The sequence below is a fragment of the Idiotropiscis lumnitzeri genome, chromosome 17, assembly GCF_059441095.1.
Source record: "Idiotropiscis lumnitzeri isolate Australia: NSW breed Sydney's pygmy pipehorse chromosome 17, RoL_Ilum_1.0, whole genome shotgun sequence".
Taxonomy (NCBI): domain Eukaryota; kingdom Metazoa; phylum Chordata; class Actinopteri; order Syngnathiformes; family Syngnathidae; genus Idiotropiscis; species Idiotropiscis lumnitzeri.
In genome coordinates, this window is record NC_142407.1 from 16002838 (window position 1) to 16021106 (window position 18269).

The 18269-nt window shown below is 42.9% G+C and overlaps 1 protein-coding gene across 4 annotated transcripts in view; it reads right to left on the minus strand.

Annotated features, from left to right (window-relative positions):
* The window catches only part of cadm1a (cell adhesion molecule 1a), a 180222-nt gene that overhangs the window by 31543 nt on the left and 130410 nt on the right, over positions 1–18269 (minus strand). For all 4 annotated transcript variants that reach the window (XM_088279835.1, XM_088279834.1, XM_088279833.1 and 1 more), the window contains exons 3-5: positions 7879–8025; positions 1262–1414; positions 324–461 (exon numbers count right to left, since the gene is read on the minus strand). In XM_088279835.1, coding sequence (XP_088135961.1) covers positions 324–461; positions 1262–1414; positions 7879–8025 — 438 coding nt within the window. The remainder of the gene's footprint in view (positions 1–323; positions 462–1261; positions 1415–7878; positions 8026–18269) is intronic.

Consider the following 18269-nt stretch of genomic DNA (forward strand, 5'->3'; position numbering starts at 1 on the left):
GAGATATGAGAATTGCTAATTGCTACTAAACTTTTGCCTACACAGACAAACCAAATTCTCGTGTTGATATTTTCACGTGCTGAAACGAGCTACGTCAAGTTTGTCGTCCATTTTGACGACCTCACAGCGACATCTAAACGGAGCTCAAAGGTGACCACCCACTGTTCGAACCACTTTGATCTCTCAGGTCCTTTTTACTGCTTTGACTTTCACTACAAAACAAAATTCTTTTGAAACGGCAGCCAAACATGAAGACATTTTTTTTTTTAAAAGCATTGATCTTCCCACGAGCGATCGACACAAGAGGCGTCACGCACACTCACCCGGGAGTTCTTTATCGCCCTTCATCCATCGGATGGTGGCGGCGGGCTTACTGCTCATGGCGGTGCAGGTCATTTCCGTTTCGTTGCCTTCGCTCAGGACTTCGTCGCGAGCGTCGATCATGGGGCTTCCGGGGGGCACTTGAGCGGGGCAAGGAAAAAAAACAATCGGTTAACCACGTGTACTGGCGTCTTCGCATGAGATAATTAATATGCGCAGGTAGAACGTGCAGTCAGTCTGTAAACGTGTCGCGTGCCTCCGAGTTGCTGCTGGTTTGGTTAGCAAAGCACGTGTTTAATGATGCAAAAGGCTATCCGGCGAATTTTGCAGCATCTCGTCTCCTCACTTGCGAGAGTTTTTTTCCCCCCAACTAGACCGCCTCAAAATTTACACAGAATAAGTGACTTTGTGAGGAAAATACGGTCAAATTATGATTTGGGTATACGGCGTGAAAGGAACGGCGCCGTCCGTGAGCAATTGAATAAAAAGTTTGTTCATTGTGTGTAGGTGCCGCAAAATGATTTTTTTTCCCATTGGAGTGATGTCCTGTCGAAATGAAGCTCCTCCCCCTCACTTTAAGATAGTTCCTTGGCACCAAGTTGCCACAAGATGGCGCCGAACAAATTGTTTAGTTTCTCAGCCAGTAAGGACGGATATGTAAAAAAACAATCAATCTTTGAACAGGTGAATTTGTGATGCAGGGGAAAACTGTTTTTTTATTATTCTTAACATATTGCTAAATTCATACCTCGCTGACACCGTCAATCAAAAGTGACCATTAATACTGGAGCGTGGCAAATGAAGAGTTCTTTTTCTTGTATTTGAGATTTTCGCACCTCACGCAGCCGGCACAAACAAGTCTGCAGATGCTCCAAACGCCGCCAAATGTGGCTGTCAATCAAGGCGTATGCAAAGCGGCGAGCGGCGTGGGCGGCCTTACCCAGCACGGTGATGTCGGCGTAGGCCTCCTGCGGCGGGTCCGTGTACAACTGGCAAACGTAGCGGCCCTCGTCCGACAGCGACACGTTGGACAGCGACACCCGCAGCTCGTTGTCGGAGAAGTTGACCAGCTGGAAGCGAGCGTCTTTTAGCGCTGGGGAGGACAGAGAGCGCATGGTGAGAGTTTGATTGTGAGGAATAAAAGTAGCACGGTGGGACACACAGCAAATCTTTTTTCTCATTAAAAATCATTTAACATCTGAATGCTGCGCCTTCTGATGTGCCCGCCTTGGCCACCTGGGGGCAGTATACAACAAAATGTTCATTGAGACGTCTCAACTCCACTCCTTTAACTCATCAGTACGGCACTAATGTCTTTTTTTTAAAAATTTTTTTTTATCGAGTATAAAGAAGGTAAGCCTGTCAGTACTTTTAAGTCGCTCGTACGTCAAGGCACCACGGTGCGCGTAAACTAAAACAAGTTCGGTCAAGGAACAAAATAAACTCAAAAGTCTCGGTCCCACAATATTTGGAGCTATTTTTTTCTTTTTGTTACAAATGTTCATTAATCCACTGGCATTGAAAGGTTATTATAGACGTTATATAATGTATAGATTTTTTTCTCTCACTTTGACTTAATTGCACTGATAACGCCGACTCCAGTCACGGCTTTAATATGCTGGTGTCGCATGCTTTTCACTTAATGACTTCAGCCGGCTCCGTTGTGCCTCCGGCTCGGTGAAATGACTCGTATTCCTTTTTTTCTTTTTAATTTAATATAAATTCAAATATTTTCATATCCTTAACTGACCCACAGATCATTTCCTTTTAGGGTGGCTCCTCATCGCAAGTAAGTTGGAGATTTTCTATTTTTGAGCATATTCTGTACTCTACTCTTGATGCGTTGTGGCTTTTATTTGTACAAAAAAGCTTTTTGTCTAGACTACACTTTTTTTGTATTCAAATGAGTTTCATACTAATTATTTTGACTGATTTTACACAACAAAATTCATTTGTCGTCCATCGGGCTCACACAAAGTCAAAGAATGATGAAAGTTCTCGAGTTGAAGTAAAAATATATAGAAAAAAACCCAAAACAAAACACTAACGATATGAAAAAAGCGGTTGCCGTTTGTGTGCCTCAAAGAAAAAGACTGCAGGCAAACAAGGAGATGTTCGAATATTAATCACCACAATTGATTTGGTGCATCATGAAAGGAGACCAGCGCATGCATTTTGAGCGGAGGCACGAGAGAGATGAGGCGTTTGGTCAAAACATTCGAGGGCTTTCCAAACCATCCCAATTAAAGTGACAAGCTTGAGTCGAGCTGAGTCAGTCGAGTTTCGGGATTTTTTACAGCGAGGCATTAATCTTTTCAAAATTACATCCTAAAAATGTTCGCTCTGAACCAAAATGGCGACCATCCAAGTACATTTTTTTTTTTTTAATGATTTTTTTTTTTTTTTTTTTTTGCTGGACTCGTAACAGACATGACAGAAATGTTATGTGTGGGGGTGTGTGTGTGGGGGTGTGTGTGTGTGTGTGTGTGTGTGTGTTGGGCTTTTGTCCTAAAATGCCCATTTAATACAAAAATGCCTTTGCTCTCTTCATGCCCACCACATTTCAAGTTGTCCTGAAAAGCAGAATTAGCCAACATGACAAAATTTCAGTCACGAAAAAACAAAAACTATTACGGATTAAACTGCAATTTGTGTGTCGCCAAAATGACTTCTCAAGTCGTGACAAGCGCTTCTCATTCAAAGGCCTTGTTAGCATTCATTAGCTTCTAATCTGCATGCTTTAATTCGATTAAACATGTTGCCCGATTCACGCGTAGTGCCGATTGCAGTTCGCACATGCAACTGATTGAATGTTGACAACACGGAGATGCACACATGAGGTTGCCGGGGGGGGGGGCTTTCAGAAACAATTTTAGGGTATTGGGGCTAAAATTTTTTTCAGTACAGAAATCAATCCAAATTGTGAGTTTGCTTATCGTTCACCCCAAACATCCCAACTTTTTTTTTCCCAGGACAACAAAGCAGCAAAGTAGTAACGAGGCTAAATTATTTTTGTCTCCCGAGTACGTTCTTGATGCTGAAAACTGAAATATTAATTTTCACCAGGAAACACAAACTTGATTAATCGGAGAATTTGACGATTAAACACGGACGAGCTCTGCCAAAGATCTGCAAAAATATGTCTTTTTTCTTTGCCGAGGATAAAGAATATATGTCTGAGTTTTGCGCATGATCTGTTTTGGGGATGTGGTGAGGTTAAAATATAATATAAACATTTGTTTTTATTTTGTTTTTTACTTTTACAGGAAACTAAAATGAAGACAAAAGCTCGGCACGTATCGCAAAAAAATTCCAAAGTCAAGGTCCAACAGTATTCAAAATTCTTCACACAGTAAGCGATCCACGCGTCGGTTATATTTTATGAACAGTAAATGTAACAGCAGACTTAATCATGTCAAAAAAAACAAACTGGCCAATCACATTGAATCCGTTTCACAAAGCTCTCCTAATCCTCTTAGGCGTGCGTCACTTTGAAATGAGGCATTGTGCAAAACGATATATGAAAGGCGTCCGTCTTTTATGAACAACATTGAAAGTGTGAGCATTGCGAGGACAAGTCAAAGCGATTCAAGGACACGACGACGTCGGCCACAACGGGGTTGGCGGGGACACGGCGGCGTGACACCAAAGGTGAGCGGCGGACATTTCTATTACGGATGTGTCAGTGCGCACCGCGTCACACATCACTCCTCTTTTGCGGATTTGGGACCCGAAGAAAAAAAAAAAAAAATCGAGGGCGACCTTTAGTCCTGTGCTATTTTTTGCCTTCTCTTCAAAAAGAGAAGGACAACGTAGACACCTCGCGAGGCGTTTTTGATTCGAGACGTGCGTCCAAACTCTTGAAGGCTCCAATTTTGATCGGTTTTGTTTTCAAGACGACGAAGGACAAAATAAGTGGGTTAATTATTTATTAATGAGATGCAGGTGTTAACAAAAAATGAATATGAAAGGAAAATGGAGTCACCTTAAAAGAAACCATCCAATCACAGCAGAATTGTGCAAAAATGCAAATGAAAAGCAGTCATTCCTTCGATCTGTCCAGATATCATTTTCATCAAGCCATCCATTTTTTTTTAGAAATCCATCTGTCAACCAAAATCTACTACCTATTCATCCATCCATTATGGTGACTCATCCATCCATTTATCCAATCTTCTGTGATCCATACAACCAACCATCCATCAATTCTGATCAACCATCCATGTATCAATCATCAACGATCAATCTAGCCACCGACTCACTCGCCAATCATCATCAGCGACCAAGTAATCCATCGTCGTCATCCATCCATCCACGGATCACCCACACATCCATTAGTCCATTGGCCTTTTTTCATCGATTCATCTGTCCATCACCGGTTATTCCACACATCCATTATGATCAACAAGCAGCCATTTAGCTCTCCATTTTTGCCAAATCATCCACGAGGCACCGAGCAACCCACCCACCAGTCTTCATCGAGCATCCAGCCATCAGAATTCATCCAGCGGTCAATTTACTTCAACGTTTCAAAGCTTTTTTTTTTTTTTTTACATTGTTAACGTTTGACAGCATTAAACCACCTAACTACGTGTGAATATTGCAGATTTTTTAATAGAAGTGAGCCCACTTGCTGGCATCTCACAGTGGACGTCAGCGCAATTGTAAATAGGAAATTGATTGCCGCTATAGCAGCGGATGACAGAGTGCTCTCATTTCCCGCAAACACACTTAATCACAGCAAAAGGTGGCAGAGCTGTCATGCCGCTTCCCAAAATAGGTCAGTTATCATCTCCAGCGCTGAAATGCGGCTGACAGTAACGGTCAAATCATAGACGACTGGAGGTGAAAAGAACTGGGATGAAAATATACGGGGTCATTCGGATCGATACGCCTCTTTCTGGACACGGCCGACATCAAACTTGTATTCTCCCGGAGCGTGGCGTCACGCCGCATTTCAGTCGGCGAACGTTTGCTCGGGTCTGGGGCCGAGAGGAGTCTAAGTGGCCGCAATCAATTGTGATTAGTGGCTGCCACTACTTTTTGAGAGGAGCGCGTCAGAGTTTTATTACGGGCTGTCAAGAGACGGCGAGCGAGGGCGGGGCGGGGCTAATTACCCACTCGGCGCCAAGCTCCGAGCAACTTCTCTCGCCGACCATTAAATGTTGTTTTTTGTCTTTTTAGGGTGTCTCTAACGGTCAAGATAAGACGGTTTGCATTTATTTATTATTTTTTTTACGTGTTTTCGATTTTGCAGAAGATGGATCGTTTGCTTAAATACATGCAAAAGTGATTCTGTTCTCATGCGGACGGTTGTAAAATTTAATCAGTGCAGGCTATGCTCGCCAAATTAAATCACGAAAACAAGTCAATTTACAGATTTGTGTCAGAAAATGCAATTTATTTTCCACTTAGGAAAGTGCAACATTACAATCTTATTACTATTCTTGGGTTTGCCTTAGATTTTAATGTTTTGTATACTGGGGCTAAATTTTGTTTTTTAACTCTACTCATTTTAAATGTGTACTTGACGGTCTTACATTCTATTACTATGTTATTACTATATTATTACTATTACAAATGTAGGTGCAACATATTTACTATGTTATTACTATTTGTAAATTTAGGTTAGGTTAGGTTTAGTTGGCTGATTGTAGGTTTAGTGGTACTACACTGTATGTTATTACTATGTTAGTACAGTAATAGACCGTGTCGACTACTGCTACAGTTTTGAAATTATGAATGTAAAACTAAAAGAGCGTTGCAACATGGTCACATTGATATCAAAGTGTGGATCAGTGGATCAAAAAAGTAAAAAAAAGAAAAAAGCTTCAGGCTAGAGTAGCCAAATTGAATCAAGAAAACAAGTGATTTTACAGATTTGTACTAGGAAACGTATCCACATTTCTACTTTGAAAAGGGCAACATCGATAGTTGGCCTTGAAATGAACGAGAGTAAGAGTTTGAACAGTCTGAATTATGACGCTATAAAAAAAAAAGGCAGCCAATGGCATTTGTTATTGCTTAGGCTCCATTTGAAGAGCCTGCAAGGCTGTTTAAATGCTGCAGGAAGTTGCGTTTTTATCCCATAGTGCAATGATATTCACAATTATGCGATTGGCGTCTCAAGTTTGACGTACCGCCGAAAGCATGTCAGAAATATGCAAACTGAAATATTAGTTGAAATAATTTAGTTTAATTTAGTTATTACACTGTTATTACCATGTAAATACAAATTGTTTCACGCATTTGCCTCAGATTCTGTTTTCTTTTAAACACAGTCATATCGTTTTAGTTGGTGTTTTGAGAAGTAACACAAACATCACAGTTACAGATTGTAGAGCACAACTACAAACGGAGTTGAAATCATATCATTGTGATTAAAAAGCAAAGCTAGTCTGTCCGTGAATCACTTAATCCTAATAAGACGGCTGCGTTAAATGCACAGTGAAGAAAAAAAAAAAAAGGGAATCAATTAAAGCAAAGCAAGGCAAAGGCGAGCAATCCCTGCGTGTCGAGCTGATCAGCGCTAATAGGAGCGGTGACACCATAATTGGGCGGGATAAGAATAAACAGAACAGGTCGTTAAATGTTTAGGGATATGAGCCGCCCCTATTACGACTGACATCGCCGCCCGCCGTAGAAAACTTGTTTGCTAGATTGTATTAACCTCATTCCGCCGTTAATCCTGCTGCAGACATGTGGGTCGAACTTAATGCAGGTCCCGGAAGTGAAAGTAACATGAGAGCAAATTAATTCACGCGACTAGGACGTAACGGCCGCATCTGCGGTGTTTCGGGGCAACGCCGCCACGTCCATTTTTAAGTTGAAGTTTATAGTAAAGTAGTACGCAAATACATTTGGCAGACATGTTCATCTTAATTTGCTCTTGCAACCTGAATTTTGGTAGGCATGTCTATCATTATAAGACCCACAAAAAAAAAAAACCCAGAGGAAATCATCCGTTTCGGCTTGATGCGGTCAATTTAGGGTCGAGGGCCAAGGAGGAATTTTTCCGTAAGTATCGGTGGCTGGTATCGGTAAAAATAAGGCCAGAATTGATTGGCCCGATACGGAAACCGGGCATCATCTGCTACTAGAATACAAAATTTGAAAATCATCCAAAAAGTTGACATTTTGGACAAATCGATGCTTCCAGCATTGTGGGAAGAGTTTGGTCTTTTTTTTCCCCAGACGCATGTCAAAATCACGAGAGCGACTTCCCAGAAGAGTGGAAGTTGTTTAACGCTCCTTCCCGTCGGAGTAACGGTCACATGTCCTAAACCCTTTCCCGCCCGTGTCGTTCATGAGCACAAACAAGCGACTCCTAATCAGAAGGGCGAATGCGGACGCAAACGCAACAAGGCTTTAATCAGATGCCTGACGTTTGTTTTGTTTCACACTCAACTCAGTCAGCAAATTGTGTTTTTGCAGCGTCATTAAAAATGCAAATTGGCCACTGCGGTGACGGCTTTAAATGAGGAAAAAGTTGACAAACGTTTGTCAGCGGTCTGCCAGCCAACCCAAAAAAAAATAAAAGTCAAAAGTGTGACTTACGCCTCATGTCTCGGAAGTAAATTGTCTGTCGGTTGGGGTTGAGCAGCTGGATGACCGAGTCGTCGTTGTCCTTCACCCGACAGCTGATGATGGCCATCTCGCCCTCCACCACCGACACGTTGTCCGCCACCAGGTTTTGACTCACCACTGGACACGAGACACAACACCAGCATGAGCGACATTTCCGCGCTTGGACACGTTTCGTAGCACGCCAACGTTCGGGCGGAACGGGCCACAATCAGCTTGGGAAATTTCCTCTCATTTCTGATGACTTTCCTTCCACTCGGTCCGTCCGGGTCGTTAAAAACGACGCTTGTGCGGCGTGAATTACCGACATGGAGCAAGAATGGCTGAACACAATTTGCGCAGTTCAATTTCAGGCATCATAAGGCCAAAAGAAAATAGATTCATGAAGTGGCTATTCATTTATTTATTTATTTATTTCCCCCCCCCGACAAAGTCATTTGCGTCTCGCTATTGAAACAGTGAGGCTAATTCTTTTATTGTAGTTTCAAAAGATGAATACAAAACCAGAGCAAGCTTTAATCGCCGGGTATTAATCTGGATTAAATAACGAAATGAGACGATTTCTCACGTGAAATACTTTTGTTACTCTCGAGCGCTGGAAGCCGTTGATCAATTTTGAATTTGACTTCTGCCTGTGAAGACTCCATTCACGCCAGTCCACAATAAAAAAAAAAAAAATAAAAAAAAAAAATCAATGAAACAACTCGAAATGACTCATCTTCAACGATGACGTAACCTGCTGCCAATTAATTAAAAAAATTCAACCAAATTCATCAAGCAGCAAGATAATGACCAAAAATTAAACCCCATAGAGGATGCATTTTATCTGCTGAAGAGCAAACTGATTGAAGGAAAAAAATGTTTACGTTTTTTTTTTTTTAATCACAGATGCCAACAAGCTTTTCGAAATGGATTGTTTGCACGGATCTCGACTAGGCCGTCGTTTTGTTTTTTTCACAAGCACATCCGTTTTTTCCTGATGATACGATCAAAATGATATGCGTGTCAGCAAGGGCGGAGCTTGTTTGCAAATACATCATAGAAGAATCCGCTTGCTAAATGCAAAGCAAACACAGAAGACATCAACAATGAAAAATTAATGAATGGCCAACGTTGTGTGCGCATTATCGTAAAACAAAGTCGCCACACGCCCGCTTTCAAACCCCCCCCCCATTAAACATTACACTGTATATTGTTATTCCGTTTTGTTTGCTCGGCGCTCATTAGGCGCTGCGGTGACATGAAGACCTTCTGTGCATCGTCGGCGTCTTGTTGCAGAATTTGTCAGCCGCGTTCCACAAGAACTTGCGGCGGGGAATTCGATCCAAATACGGGCAATTTACGACTGGCTCGTCCGCACAAACGAAATAAATGACAAATTGGATCCCACGGAGGAAAAGTTGGCTTTGAAATCTCGAGTGAGTGAAGGACAAAAAGACAATCGCGGTCAAACGTTGTAGAAAATCGCGGTCATGTGTGACCAAAAGGATTTGGCAAATCATCGACGAAGGCGACATGATTGTTTTCTGGTTGAAATGTAAAATCGCAGCTTTTCCTTTCGTTAAAAACAAAAAAAAAAAAAAGAAACTATTTGATTCGTGTGATACCAGAAAACGAAACTCCCCGACTGCCTGGTTAGCATCCCGCTCTTGAATTTGCATGAAATACGTCCGCTCTCATTTATTGATCGAGCCGCGACAACACTGTCGAGACCGAGCTCTTCAAGGCGCGGCCGCCGCGCGGCGGCTTTCGTCTCGCAGCTGAAAAAGTGCTCGTGGAACGAAACCACAAGAGGAACGGGCCGAAAACCACTCCTCTTGGAATGCGAGCCACTCGGATTTCCACCGTTTTTCTCAGTCCACAAAGTTGCCCTTTTTTTGGATTGTGCGATGAGGAAGCGCGGATTCTCTCTGCCCCCATTTCCCGGGGAACCAATATGACAACTGCTTTTGTTACCATGACGATAAGGTGAGGAGCTCGGAATTGAAAGGGGCTAGCGACTTCTACTCGCGTGAGATGAGATGGAATGAAAATAGAAGTATTTTCACTCATGGAGGCAGCACTTCACGATGCCATCCATCCATTTTGCATCCAATCTAACGTTTGCTGGAATTATAATACCAGGGCTAAAAAAAAAAACTTTCCAAAGAGCATAATGACTTTTTTTTGACAATGTATTACCTCAAGTGGTTCCGTTTTTTTTTTTTTTTTTTTTTTTTCCATTCCTCAGTTTGTTTGCTTTGCAGGATTTTGGTTCTTGGACTTCAATACATGAACATGGAGCAAATCTCAGAAGGTGTGTAGCGATAAAGGTAAGCAATTTGGTGCTGATCCCAATTAGGATTGCACGACCACGGGGGAGGTCTACGCTCTACTTATTTCTGCAAAGACAGAATTTTTGATACGGTTCTCATTACCGTGTGCCCGGTGAGTGTACGAGGATAATTGGCCGAGCTAATAAATGGATGGATGAACACGGGAATCCACTTGGATACCTGCGAGGAGGTCATTCCAAATACATGTGAAGCATTGAAGATCTGCAGTGTTCCGGTTGGGGGGGGGGGGGGATTTGCCATTCCCACATCAAAATAACCCCAAAAAAAAAAATAAATAAAAAATCCAGACCAGCAGAGAACTTGCCCTCAGCCTGAGTGGCCGGCTGTGCTGACCGACAGCTCGAGGCAGCCGAGGAAAAGGTCAAGATCCTCGTACAGGTCGAGCTCTTCAAAGGGCCCGTCGGTGAGGACCGGCGGGGACCCGCCTCGGTTAATCTGTGTCTAACCTACGACCGTCGACGGGCTCAAAGAGAAACGCTAGTCGCCGGGGACTTCGCCCGGCCGGCTAAGTCGGCTTTTCGGCAGTTCTTCTGTTCGAAAGGAGACGCGGCATTTGTGCTGTAAAGTGCAACGGTTGCTAGGCTACATGACCACCGCAGAGTAGATCAATACAAACGGTCAAGCCCGTGAGCCACACCGACCCGCCTGGCGTCGCAAACGGAAAAAAAAAAAAGTGACGGCTTATTTAGCTATTTGTTTTTGATTATGTAACATATTTCTTATTTCAATTTGAGGCTCATCAAAAGGAAAAATTCCATGTCAGACAGAATACATGAAGCTGGGAAGTCCGTCCAGGGGCGACTGGGCGGCAAAAAAGGGTCAAGTGCCCAGCTTTGAGAATTCTCATCATGCTTCAAATACTTGTCCTTGATATTATATGGCTAATAGATCATATGCTGAATTGTGGCAGTGGACTCGACCAGTTATTACAGACATAGATGGATGATTTGTGATTTATTTTTAAATACAGAGGGTTAATAAGCAACAGGAAATGTTTCCTTTGTAAACACACGGCAACAGCCTCTGGCTAGCAGGTGTCGTAGCTAGCGTAGCATTACACTTTGGGCGGCATGCCAACCTAAATCTGGAAGATACTGTTTTCAGAGGCTTTTGTGAATCAAAAATATCTTTTATTGTTCTTTGAAATTGGGTCGAAACTGCGACAAAAGCAAAGTGTGAGTCGCAGCGGTTAAGAAGAACTTGTCGAGACTGACTAGCAAACAAGCTAACGTGTCTTTACTATTGCTTTTTAGCAAACCTCTTGGACACATAAAGTTGCAAAAATCAAATAATAAAACTGAATTCAGTCTTGCGCTAAGCTACTTAGCTAGCTAGCCAAGTGCTGCGGCTGGATAGCTAGTAACGATTAACACTGACCGTCTGTAGTGCAGAGCATCGCCTCCATGGCGACAAATAAGCAAAACTTGACACAGTCCAGCCAGGAATTTGAAAGGGAATACGCTGGAAATCACAACAGTGCCAAATAAATATTCCGTGTACCATTCGAAAGGACTTTGCTAACCATGACTCGAATTCAGACGACTGAGTGAGGCAAAGGTGCTAACGGCTAGCCTTCTGCGCGGCGCTGCGCTGGCCCGAGTTCCAATTCTCCAAACTAATATTGGCAGGTGTGACATCGCCGCCCCAAGGTAAACGACATCACGTGTTTAGCACAATTGCACACGACATCGAGACTCAACAGCGAGAAGCTCAAAGGTGCAGCTTGGTCGCAACAACACAAACGAACGGCAGGCGTATTATTTGGTTTCCTTTAAACGGTCACGCAGGATTTAATAGCTTGTACGATGCGGAGACGTGAACGCGCCGAACGATACGTCCAATTAGGGCGAGGTGTGAACGGATAAATACAAATGTAAAGGGAAAATAGAAAATAAATGACAGGCTGACACAAGGATTAGTGTTTTTTTTCTCCCCTGCTATTTTCGGCAGCCCTTTTCTGCCTCAATTGTTGACGCGCGACGTTAATGTACAAAAGCAAACGTGCCGCCCCCTCGTCAAAAAGCAAGCAGCCAACACCGTGACGTGCCCAAAACAGTTTGAGGCCACTAATACGGCGCCGTTCATTTCCTAACGAGTATCTTCCTCGCTGTCATGGCGACCATCTGTGAGGCCTCATGGAATATGCGCGCCAGCGTCGCCCGGCGTACAGCTGTTACAGGACACGCCGTGGCAAAATCTTATTAAGTCGCAGCCGCGGGCCAGACCCCCGCCGCCACGCCTGACAACTTTCATTTGGTTTTGCCGCTCGCTGACTTTTTGACACGGGCGGCCAGCGGCTGACGTCTTTGACCCTCTTCGGCGCCACGGGTCAAATATTTACTGGCCTTTTTTTCCGGAAAAACGCTCAAATGCCAGCGGAGAAGCAACACGAGATGAACTCTTAAAAGGTCACGCCGTTTGTAGACGTCAAGAGTACGGAACAACGCTATTATGCGAGACCGGGTAGAAAAGAGGAAAATTGGCCATTTTAAAACCTTGATTAATTGTACAAGAAAATGTTTTTGAAGGTGAAGTCAAGGCAAACATTTTCTTTATAATATGTTGTAGGCGCCCCCGGCATTTTGTGGAATATGAATTCAACAGAAAAATGCAACTTTGTAACCGGTCTCAGTTTTGCTCACCTTAAAAGCGGCAGTGAAATTCCCATGTTAAGATTGAAATCTTTTGCGTCAAACGAAGGCGGTCCGTGATTAATTTTGCGCGGATGAAAGAAGGTTACGCAGGCATCGAATGGCTTCATGCGGACGCCCCAACCTCAGGATGGGCCGCCATTAAATATTCAGTTTGCCGTAATCTTATTTAAAAATATGCGATTCTTCAAGGGAAGGCGCTGTCAACGATTTCATAATTTTGTGCTTTCATTGAATTAGCAGGCCGTGATAAATGATGGTGGGCTCAAGCAATTGACAACTCAGAGGGGAAAGTAAATTTTGTTAATTTTTCTATACATTTTGGTGGGAGGGCATCCAAATGATTTTTTTTTTTTCAGCTTCGGTTTTGAAAAGAAAATAAAAATGCAATTTTTATGAAGAATATTTTTTCTTAAGGACGCTTACGGTGAGAAAAAGGATAGAATGTGCAATTTCAATTCCCTTAATTTTTTTCCCATCAAGGCCTACAATGATTTTTTTTTAACTTACATTTGGAACCGTTCTGCTTTCCCTCAATGAGGACGTCTCCGCTCCGATATTGCCAGGCGAGCGCTTAAATAATCTCCTAATACCCACCGCGACCACAGAATCCACCTCAGCCTCATACTTTGTCACCACGTTAAATTATGAGAAGAAGTCGGACACGAATCAATAAAGAAGGATTTGCTACGAGGCGCTATTGTATGCTAGCATAAAAGCCGCGGTCGAGGGGGCTTCCCGCCAATAGAATACTTTGTATTAGCTATTTCTCGGCTGGAGCGGAGCGGCGTCGTTCGTTGGAGGAAATTCAGGAGCCGGCTGTCTTTTTCTGCTTGGTTAAGAACGTCTTGCCACTAATTAGAGCCGCAAGCGTGTTCAATCGGCTGCCGATACGCCTGACGTTCTCTTTACCTGACAAAGTCCATTTAGCGTGGAGTTTTTTTTTGTGTGTGTAACGGGCACTGTACCGGACAAATAGTGTATCATTACACTTAACCAGAGTATTTAGAAAATAATTATTCATTTCATTTTTTTCAAGTTCGGCGGGCCGGATTAAAACATTGAACGGGCCGCATGTGGCCCCGGGCCGCAGTTTGCCCACACCTGATTGAGAGTGTCCAATCAACCTGTCATGAATGTTTTTGGAATGTGGGAGGAAACCAGAGTACCCGGAGAAAAGCCACGCAGGCACGGGGACAACATGCAAACTCCACGCAGGAAGGCCGGAGTCAGAATTGAACCTACGACCTTTGAACTGTGAAGGAACCAGTCGTCCACCGTGCCGCCACTACCCGTCGTATTTTTGCAAATATTTTATTAACACTGAAGAAAGAACGCTGCAACTTCCAAATATTGAGCGTCCCCTGAAAATAATCCAAGACACAGCCATTTATTTCTAAACCGCGAGCAACAAAAGTGAGTGCACCCCTGCGTGAAAATGAATCAGTTGACAATCCGTCTTTTTTTTCTGTATATTTTCTGCCAAATACAATTTCACATCCCCCACAAAAAGATGAATGACTTCTTAACAATCAATCACGGGCCTGCCGCATTTCGATTTCCTTGTAAAAATTGAAATTTTTCAGTCGGCGAGGAATTTCCGCAAGGTTCCAAGCCTGACGGAAACACCGGCTGACACTCCAAACTCTTCCAATTCAGATTGCGCTCAAACGCGTCTTGCTTTATTCATCAGTTCCGTGTCCCGCAAAGTGAAGACGCGCTTCAAGGAGAGACGCCCCGCGGCGCTCGGATATGCTAAGAGGGACGGGGGCGAGATGCTGCAGTGTCCTCCAGCTGCCCCCCCGTTCTTCCGTCGTACTTTTGTTTATCTCGGCCCCGCCCCGTCGCCTCCTCACCTCGCATTTTCTTTTCGCGAACGCTGCCTTACGGCTGCATTAAAACACTCGGGTGGCTTGGCTGACTCGGAGGCGTGCGGTAGCAACACGTGTCAACACGCGGCGATGAATAAATAAATAAAATAAAAAGACCTCCGCCCACCACTCAGACAACGTTGACTCTTTGCAGTGCTCGCTCATGACCCGGCACTTTCCTCATCTTTGGCATCCAGACATCCATTTTACATCTTTACCTTCTCGCTCGGCCCCATTTGCAATATAATCGCGATATGAAAAAATGTGATTTTCTGTCTTTCAGTCCTAACACGCATTGATGTTTATTTTTTTTGCACCTTTTCTCTTTCTCATGGCCAACAATTAATTTTTTTAAGGTACAATTATCCACCAAAATTGCTTTTTATTCCAAATATTATTAATCTACTAAATAATCAAAGATTCCTTTGAGAGGCTTGAGTAAAACCCTCACGGCCGTCATTTTTCACCAAATGTATGTATTTTGGGGCCGGGGACAAAAATATTGTTTCGCGATACGTTTTGTACCGATACCAAGTATCGATACTCCCTCAACGTATCGATACTTTCGATATCATGTTTTTTTCCCCCCCTATCTTGCACTCGTGTGTGTCAGGAACACTTAGTGAGATGGTTTCCGCACTTTTCAATCGTGACACTTCAATAAAAGTCAAATGGCATTTCATTTAAAACTTTGGGAACGAATGTTTTTTATATTATATTATGATTGTGACAAAAATGTATCATCCAAGCCCTACTATATATACATATATATATAATGAAAATCAAACAGCCCACATTGGCGACACGGTCAACGACGATGACTCGAGGTGGCGGCTGTCTCCCGAGAGGCGAAGGCAACAATCAGAACGCCGGACTGCTAATCAGCTCGCACCTGTCGTCGAGCACCTCTAAATATCCCTTCTGTTTCCGAGACGGTGAGGATGACGAAGGAAGGCCTGAAATTGCATCCTGCCATGCTGACGGATAAGGATGGACGACATAACAAAGCAGATTCAAATCAGCGTCCCCGTCGGGCCTCCATAAACGAGCCGGACCGTCTTCAATATTCCGGACTGCGTGTCACTTTTCATGGCAGGTGGGCGGCGGAGGCGGGCATCTGGTTAGGATAATACGCTAATAAACTACAAAATGCTTTTCAAGGCGTCCGAGTGAAGGTTACAGACGGAGGCGGGCTGCTGCGGGGCGTCCGCAACTTGTGTTTTTCCGACGCTTGCAATGGGCCAAATAAACAACGGTGACAGGACGGAGGTGGGATGTGAACAGCGGGGCTTTGCCGCTAATTAACGGTCAACAACAATGTGCCGCTGGACGCTGTCAGCGGTCCTGCGGGAGATGACACTCGGGGAAAATGCAGCAAGTGTATTTTTGGCAAATTGGGAGGAGTGTCAGAGACACCAAAAAAAAGGTTTTGCTGTTCGTGTAAGCATATTGGACAAGCTGTCAATGTGAGCTAAAGTGATTTTGCAGAGCTGCAGCTATCCAATTTTTTTTTTTTTCCGGGGGGGTGGGGCTTATCACTCGGGCTTTGGGAAGTCGCTTTAGTCATAGCGTGTTAGCAAAACTGCCATTTGACTTCCTCCTTCACACACCTCCATCGATTAGCACCGGAGAATCCTTTCACACACAGAATGGAAAAATAGAACACCGGAACTCCACTTGAGTGCTTATTTTTTTTTTTTTTGCTCTTCTGGCTTACTTGGGGCAACGTCGTAATGCTTTGTTATCAGAAAAAAAGCGTATCAACCATTAGCTTCTCGGGAATTTCGCGATTTTACACAAGTCCCCGTCAAATGAATATCGGAATTTGTTTGACGATGACTGCTGAAAATGTGCCAAGACTGCCGACTCTTTAGTACTTAATCGTTTAGTTTGCTCCATTTTTATTTTGTGTGGTGAAAACAGTAACCAGTGAGTCACTTGGACGTAATCCCGACCACGCTTCCATCCTCGCTCTCCCTGCTGGAATAGATGCCACCGAGAGGTGCTTAGTAGTGAAAGAGCGATACGTTTTATTCAGGGCCGATACAGATTATTAGTAGTGCGATAACCGATATTTGAAGCCGATATTCATTTGTTGAAAAAATAAAGTGGTGAAATGTGGAAAAATAAAAACTCCCAAACTTGTCTTAGTTTAAATGCGTTTAAGCTCATGTTCATTAAACAACTTTCATGATTTGCAACATGTTAAAGTTTTTTTTTAATTTATTTATTTTTTAATTGATTCATTTTTTTTAGATCTTATCTTATTCAATGAAAACAAACATTCTCTAGTTTTCTATATGTTGTGAGCCATAGTAGACTGACACTTGTTAAAATTTCCGCTGAACGGGTAAACAAAAATACGTGGGCTGAACTTGTGCTTTCAGAATTGCTCGTTGAATGGAACTTGTTTGGAGGGCAAAGTGCTTGCGCTTTTTATTGACCATTTTGAAGGAGACTTTGTTGAATTTCTTTCCTTTCTTTTTTTTTTTTTAGTTACTTGGCAGACAAGGAATACTCAACAGTCATGTTTTTCCGTCAATGAAAAAAAAAAAGTAGAAATCTCATATTTGTCATTGAATAAGATGAGCTTTGAGGTCATCCTACCAATTTTGAACAGTAACAGAATATTAGAAAAAAAAAATCTCGCTTTTTTTAAATAAAAACCTTTGCAATAAAAAAGGAGCCCCGCTTGCATACATGTACTTGATTTAGGCCTGAATGTGTTTAGAGAAGTACGCTGCGCACACACGGATAAGGCGCCACGCCCCTCCCTCTACACGTCCTCCATCCTCCGGCGTTCTGACTCGTATTGATCAGCATGCACAGCAAACACGGCTGCACGTGTCGCTAGTGACAGGTAAACGCAGGGAGCGCTGAGTAAATGTCTTGCTGCATTGTTTTTACAAAGGAAAAAAATATATAATGGTCTGAAATCCATCCAAAGGAGGACGGCCGTCTCGCTGCGCTCGGTTTTCATTTGTATGCCACACGGCGGCATGAAATTCATGAATAATCCCCCTTATTTATTGTAATACAGTTTTTGTTGTCATATTTATCATAAGAGTCAGTGAGAAAAGCTTGAAAATATCGACCCTGAGCAACAAAATAAGTTTCGTTTGAACGAGTGAGCGCGACAGGCATTAGGTCGCCTCCAAGGAGTAGCCCGATTTTATAGCCAAACGATCATTTGAAAATGGAGATTTATTGAACTGAAATGTTGCAAAATTATATTTATGTTTCCTAATAACAATGAGAAATTATGAGCAATATCTTTGCAAAAATCCAAATCATCATAATTAATAACAAATATTGGGCTGAGTATCGATTAAAAAATCGATTCCTGAAATCGGATATTTACTGCTGAGAAGCTAAAATTGCGAGCTCGCATTTAAAACATTTGAATTAAAAAAACGATATCTGCACGATTCATCGATAAAAAAAAAACCTCATTCAATCATCGATTAGTTGTCGATTAATGATTGCATCTTGAATTCCATAAAAAT